At 42.0% G+C, this 7087-nt stretch overlaps 1 protein-coding gene across 1 annotated transcript; it reads left to right on the forward strand.

Annotated features, from left to right (window-relative positions):
- The first annotated feature begins 3183 nt into the window (after positions 1 to 3183).
- TMEM70 (transmembrane protein 70) lies at positions 3184 to 6807 on the forward strand. Its single transcript, XM_063130859.1, has 3 exons — positions 3184 to 3449; positions 4127 to 4238; positions 5710 to 6807. The coding sequence occupies exons 1-3, from the start codon at positions 3216 to 3218 to the stop codon at positions 6156 to 6158; spliced, it is 795 nt and encodes a 264-aa protein (XP_062986929.1). The 5' UTR covers positions 3184 to 3215; the 3' UTR covers positions 6159 to 6807.
- The last annotated feature ends 280 nt before the right edge of the window (positions 6808 to 7087 follow it).

Here is a 7087-nt window from a genome sequence, read left to right on the forward strand (position 1 = left end):
GCTATCGTGCAGTTGAAAACATAGGAGCCGCTTCTGATAAGTTCCTTCTACATGCCTCCAACTGCAATGGGCAGTAAAAATGAGAGCCCTGGTAAAGTTGTTCCCTGGTTGGAAATTAGAGCTAAACCTACCACCACCACCACCTGTGTCACTATGAATTGCTCACAAAATGGGGAGACCACAGATTTACTTTGGTGTGATTCAGGAGGCCCCTTGATTCACTTCAGGTTAAGCCCCAAACCAGCCTATTTGGCTTGGACTCATGAAAATCTATTTGCAAAATCCTAAAAGCTACCCTGCATTCCTTCAGTATTATTCACTAATGGAGCTGCTGTTGGTACAATTTTATCTGGTATTTTAGTACTATATACTCTGCTTTTCTGAACAGCTGCTGTGGTGGCAAAACCCCAAAAAGTATTCAGAGAAGTTCAGCTCAAATTCAGTCTCAAAGTTCAAAATGTTGAGTTTCTGGTTGTAAAAAGAAGCATGTGTGCTCACTATACCTGTCATTTGGGTAGTTTGTCATAGATCCAAACAAATAATACTATGCTGCTCAAATGGCTTCCCCTATTTGCAGTTCTGACAACTGCCGATGAGGAACTGAAATTTCAACATCTCTCAATCCCAGTTAAATTTTGGGCCACTCAAACTCATACAGCCATGCTGCAGAGAGAATGCTACAGTATGCCCTAACCTAGCGCCCCCTCCTCAGAGGGTGTTGGATTACAGCTCCCATCAACCTCAACCAGCATGCCCAATGTTCTTTGTTATCTGTACAGCACCATGTACATCGATGGTGCTATATAAATAAATAATAATAATAATCTTTGCTGGGGATAATAGTTTTTGTGAACCGCCCAGAGAGCTCCGGCTATTGGGCGGTATAGAAATGTAAATAATAATAATAATAATAATAATAATAATAATAATAATAATAATAATAGGAGCTATAGTCCATCATATTGAGGGGGCTAGGTTGTCACCTTGGCTGGGGATAATGGGAGCTGTTGTCCAACATATTGTGGGTACTAGGTTGTAGAAGGTTGTCCTAGTAGTATGTCTGACTCAAAGCTCTCTTCACCTTCAAAAAAGGGAACCTCGTATTAAATGCCACCATATTCCAAAATAAGATTTAGACTAGCCCAAATCATATTTATGGTACTTGGTGTTTATGGTACCACAACTTCCTATCTAGGCGGAGCAGCAGCTAGTTTCCGGGTATGAGATACTCCACCTTAGTCTGGTAGTTGCCATGCACATTATTCCCTATGCTATGCTAACCTGGGAGCAGAGAGGTTCCTATCACAAGTCCACATACAGCAAGCCCTGTGGTTTTCTTTGGCTGAGCTGACAAGAGTAGGATTAATTTGAACTACAACCTTCTTTTGACTTTCAGAATTCAGACCTGAGGAAATGAAATAGTAATGGAGACCATTTAAACATGTGCAGAGTGCATATCTTATTTATTTATTTATTACATTTTTATACCGCCCAATAGCCGAAGCTCTCTGGGTGGTTCACAAAAATTAAAACCACAATAAAACACCCAACAGGTTAAAAACACAATTACGAAATACAGTATAAAAAGCACAACCAGGATAAAACCACACATCAAAATTGATATAAGATTAAAATACAGAGTTAAAACAGTAAAATTTAAATTTAAGTTAAAATTAAGTGTTAAAATACTGAGTGAATAAAAAGGTCTTCTTTACTACAGCCAGCACAATAATTTGCATGCATGGCCTCATTATCTGACTTGTTATGAACATTTAAATGCAGTTTGTTCAACTAGCTTGCTTTTGGGGGGTTGGTTGGTTAATTTTATTATATTTCTTGTTTTTCTTGTATTTTTAAAAACTATTTGTAATCCACCTGGAGAACATGTAATTGGGCGGATTAAGATACAACAACAATGTTTTGATTTTTATTTCATGTTTTATCGTAAACTCTTAAATGCCATTTGATGGGAAAGGTGGGATGACACATACAGTAGTTGTAAAAAAATATACAGGAACATGTTTGTAGGGGCATTTAGTACTAATGCTATTTTCCATTGTATCCTGGAGTGGTAAAATGCCCAAACAAACATGTTTGTGGTGTCAGAAGAAGTATATTATAAACTCAAAATATTAGGAAAGTATCATAAACTATCAAGGTAAAGCTTTTATTACTAAGGACTAACTTTTTTTGGTGTTATGGGGTATTTTTCTAACAAATCTGTCTCTGGTGAGGTAAATGTTCTCCAATGAAAACTCATGGTTTGTGCCAATCTACTGACACCACAGTACTTAAGATTGTTTTCCTAGACTAGCTTTCTTCTGAAAAACCATGGGATATTTTTATATCTCTGGTACTTTGCCTGATTTTTGTGGACATAAAGACAGCCCGATAGCAAAGTCAACAGATTCTGGGGATATTTTATGCCTCACGCTTTTTTCCCAGAAATTAAATGGTAAGTGGCAAGAGGTTGGAATTTGAGGACTGTCAAATTCTGACACTGTCAGAAAACGACAGTGTCGTGAGGGAAGCCCCAAATAGGGTGACCATATGAAAAGGAGGACAGGGCTCCTGTATCTTTAACAGTGATGTAGAAAAGGGAATTTCAGCAGGTGTCAATTGAAGAGAGTGAAATTCCCTCTTCATCACAACAGATAAAGCTGCAGAAGCCCTGCCCTCGTTTGTATCTGGTCACTCTGCTATAGCTAGTGTGATGAAAAGGGAATTTCACCTTCTTCAATTGACACCTGCTGAAATTCCCTTTTCTACATTACCGTTAAAGATACAGGATCCCTGTCCTCCTTTTCATATGGTCACCCTAGCCCCAAATGTCTTTGGGGTACTCCTTAAGCCACCCCGTTTTAGTGGGAAAGAAGGCCCACTCACTGGGCTCCTTGGTCCTTACTCCCAGGAAAGCGAGCTTAGAATCGTCATCTCAGGAAATGATTTCCTTCCCTCCGACTGACATGAAGGGGATCCAGATCCAGCGCTTTGGCTGTTACTGTGAACATGGGCACCGCTGGCTAGAGAAAGCCGCCCGCGACAGGCGAGTCAGAAGCAGCGCGCCGCTCCCAAGCCTTCCTCCGCGGGAAAGCTACGCCGGAAGGGGAGGGACCCGGGTGGCGGTAGCAGTGGAAGCTCGGCTTGCCCTTCCCGCTGGGCCGCAGCTCCGTCCTAAGCACAAGCGAGCGCCGCGCCGCGCCGGGCTGCGAGAGATGCTGCTCCTGGCTGGGGCGGGAGTCCGTGAGCCTGGCCTAAGGCTGTGGCTGCGCAGCGCCGGGAGGCGTCAGGCGCCCTTGCTTCCGGCGAAACAGGCGGCGGCAGCAGCAGCAGCAGCAACACCTGCCGCGGAGCCGAGCCCGCCATCGCCTTCCCGTTGCAGGCCGCGGCCGCGAGTATGTTGGCCTGAAGCCTCCAGGTCCCTCTCTCGGACGGCGGGACACAAGCAGGTGCTGCCGCAGCTTATGGCGCCTTCTTGTCGGCCCGGTCAGTCAGCGGCTGGGTTGCGGCTATCGCTGTCTGTCTCGAGAGTCCCTGCTTTAATTCTCAGTGGGATGCTTCATAGGCTTGGAAATGTAGTCGCTACTGTAATCTCTCTGCGTATGCACAGAGGAACCCTTTGTTCACAGTTGCCAATGTGCGGCTACAGAATCGCTAGCAAACTCCGATTAGATCTGGGTTCTGGGGTACTTCCTAATGAGCAGCACTAGATTGATTTGATACCAATGAAAAATGAGCCTGAGTCTTTTTTGTGTTATTACACATTCCCTCCAGATACATCTTCGTGGAGGTGAAGCATCTTTGCGAGATGAAGCGACTTGTGGGTCAAGAACTAGAATTGGGGGACTGGGTTGAAAATGATAATGTCTTGATAGATTTCTCTAATTAGAATGGTACTAAACCCCTTTTTTCGGTTGTGTTGCATACTTTATTTTGCATGCTACCTTTTTGCAATTAACACTGTTGGGGAATATTAAGAAGGCTTGTGAGTTTACTCACAAAATGCATTGTTAGCCATGAGCAGCCTTGTTCTGTGATTCAGTTAATTCTTTAAAATAAGTGTGTGTGTACACACACATTTATGAAATTATTGGAAGAGATCTTGATATGTTTTCTATCTTTCTAGGTTCCATTTCCCCATGTGGAGTCTCTTTGCTACTTCAGCACATCAGCCCTCCATGAAAATTCTGAATACGGCAGATTAATCTATCATGGAAATTTGGCAAAAGCAGTGTTAGGTGGGTGCATGAAAATTAAGTTTCTCATTATGTCTTGGCTTTGAACTGTTTGATTTTTATATAGTCAGTATAATTTTTCACAATCCTGGACATGTGTGTTTAAGAATAAGAACAATGAGTGCACTAGGATTTAGTTCTGAGTAAAAAATGCACAGTTTCAGAATTGAATGTTATCCTCATGCTGTTTTAAGAAAGCAATGAGAGCTAAGATTTCTCAGGATGCCGATATCATTGTTCAGTACAAACTTCCATAATTGTGTCCTAGGATCTCAAAATCGTGTATTGCCCACCATGCTGATTTTAGGGTGTGCTCAGGGGCTGCTTGTTATATGTGATAGGAACAGTGTAGGAGTTGCTTTTCCATGGCTTTATTGTATGAAGCATAAGGCTGTCAGTGGCTACTAATCCTAATGGCTATATGTTACCTCCAATATTGGAGGCTCTATGCTTCTGTATACTGTTTACTGGGGAGCGTGAGCGGAGAGCGCTGTTGCATTCATGCCCTTGTGGGCTTCCCATTTGGGGATTTTTATTTTTGCTGTTTTAAATACTGCTGTTTTTAATTTAAACTGTTGGTGCTGATTGTTGTTCTATTTTATTGTTTGATTTGGCGTGAAATCTATGGGATCTGCCCTTGATACTTGTAAGCCTCCGAACTCAGAGACTTATGCGTATCCAGTGCAAAAGGAGCGTTGGTGGAGGTGATATATTCACTTTTGCTGTGCTTCCCACTCTGCATTTCAGCTAGATGGGCTTTTTTGCCCATCTAGCTGTGGCTTCACAGAGATTAACAGAAAGAGGATGGGGAGGCCTCAGGATTCGGTGTAAGCATCTCCAGTTCCCTCCCTCCCCACCCATAGGAACACCCCCTTCACCTTCCTTTCCAGGTTGGAGAAGCAACCGGCGCAGTTCTTTCCGTGCCAGGGGAAAGGGGCAGGAGCCCATATTCCTGGCTCTGGAGTTGGAGTGGTCTCTCCGACCTTGGATCCAGGAATCCAGAATGTTTAATGGCCTCGCGGACTGTTTAGGGACCATGGAATTTCTCTTTTAAGGATTTTTTTTTATAGCTGACCTGAAGTGTTGCCAATAGGGTGGGGTGTTTTAAAATAATTGAGAAAAAACTGCATGTAAAACACGTTGGGGAAACTGTTTCCTAGAAGCACCCTTCCAGCCCAGTCATATTCAGATTTACTCAGAGGTTAAGTCCTTCTGTATTCACTGAGGCATGCTCCCTAGCAGGTGTGTCTGACATGTCTACTCAGAAGTAAGCCCCATTGAATTTAGTGGGGCTTTCTACCATTAGTGGATATAGGGTTGTAACCTAAGTTAAGGACTATGTGCTGGTTGTGCTTAAATTATGCTATGTGCTTAAATTAAGCTATGTGCTTAAATTATCTGGTTGCATGGCAGTAATACATATTAGATTAAAAGCTATTTTCAACTTATAAGTCTTAATCTTTCTTTCTTGCAGGAGTGAAGTTTTTCTCCTACTCGACCAGCATGTTTAGCTTTTGCATGATGCCGATCATCATCTTCAAAACCGGCATAGGCGTTGACAACCTTCCCTTGCAAATTGCCTTTTACAGTGTTGTAGGATTCTTTACATTCATAACACCAATTACCCTGCATTTAATTACCAAAGGCTACGTCATCCGGCTGTACCATAAGGCCGAAACGGACACCTATACAGCCGTTACGTACAATGCTATTTTGGCAGAAAAGAAAACTGTGTTCCACCAACAGGATGTGAAGATTCCAGACATCAGCAAGATGTTCACAACATTCTATGCTAAAAGCAAATCGCTGCTGGTTAATCCAATGCTTTTTCAGTATCCACAAGACTATAGCCATCTTATGGGGTATGACAAGCCCTTTACATTTGACTTGGAAGAACCGAAACAATCTACTGAAGACAAATAGAATTCTAAAATGTTAGATGTTTTTGTATACTATATTTGTGTATGTGCAGGCTATTCAGAATTATTTCACAGATTCTAGGTTACAAAATCCCAAAGCGTGTTTTTCTTCATTAAAAATATCATTCTTTCATGGCCAAGTGGGGACTAGAACCTGGATTTCTCAAGTCCCAGTCCAACTCTTAACCAGTACACTACATTGGCTCTTTGGGGTTTTTTTGCTCAATATCTGTGTGAGGCCTTAGTTAGACCTAAGGTTTATCCCGGGATTGTCCCTGTTAATGTAAATGACACACAGGGGATCCCAGGAGCAGGCAGGGACGACCCTGGGATAAACCTTAGGTCTAGCTAAGTCCTGAATGTTCGCGCATGCATGCAGACACACACGCCTCCCTGCCAACTGAGGATAACACTTCATGTATATGATCAAGTGGTCTGTAGTCCATTGAAACTTATACCATAATGTGTTCGTTTTCAAGGGTCCACAAATCTCTTTGTTTTTGCTGCTCCAGCTTAACATGGCTACCTCTCTGCACACTTAAGAACATGGCTGTCTCTCAAGTATCAAAGACCTCTTGATGACATTACAGTGGACAAATTGGATGAATATTTTGAGATCCTAAAAATAAAATCTAAAATTTAAGCAACTCTTATTCATTTCCTTTTCTGGTCATTTCAGATAAATTCAAGAATGTGATAATGGATCACAAAGAATTTGTCAAGAGAGTACTAAAGCCTAAACTCTTTATTTGAGATACTCTTACATCAAAATGGCTACAATCTTTTTGCTTTTTGTCAGATAATGAATCTTGATTGGGTTTGTATCTTTCAGCTTAACTTTTATAATGCCATACTTCTCTGATGATTGTCTGGGAGTGATTAATGTTCCAGTATCACACACTGCTTATTGCAATTGTATTGGTTGCAAGTGAA

Source organism: Elgaria multicarinata, chromosome 7, assembly GCF_023053635.1.
Source record: "Elgaria multicarinata webbii isolate HBS135686 ecotype San Diego chromosome 7, rElgMul1.1.pri, whole genome shotgun sequence".
NCBI classification, from domain to species: Eukaryota; Metazoa; Chordata; class Lepidosauria; order Squamata; family Anguidae; genus Elgaria; species Elgaria multicarinata.

Coding starts and splice junctions, on each gene's coding strand:
- TMEM70 (XM_063130859.1), top strand. CDS start 3,216: ATGCTGCTCCTGGCTGGGGCGGGAGTCCGTGAGCCTGGCCTAAGGCTG. Junction 3,450..4,126: donor GGACGGCGGGACACAAGCAG/GTGCTGCCGCAG, acceptor CTATCTTTCTAG/GTTCCATTTCCCCATGTGGA. Junction 4,239..5,709: donor TTTGGCAAAAGCAGTGTTAG/GTGGGTGCATGA, acceptor TCTTTCTTGCAG/GAGTGAAGTTTTTCTCCTAC.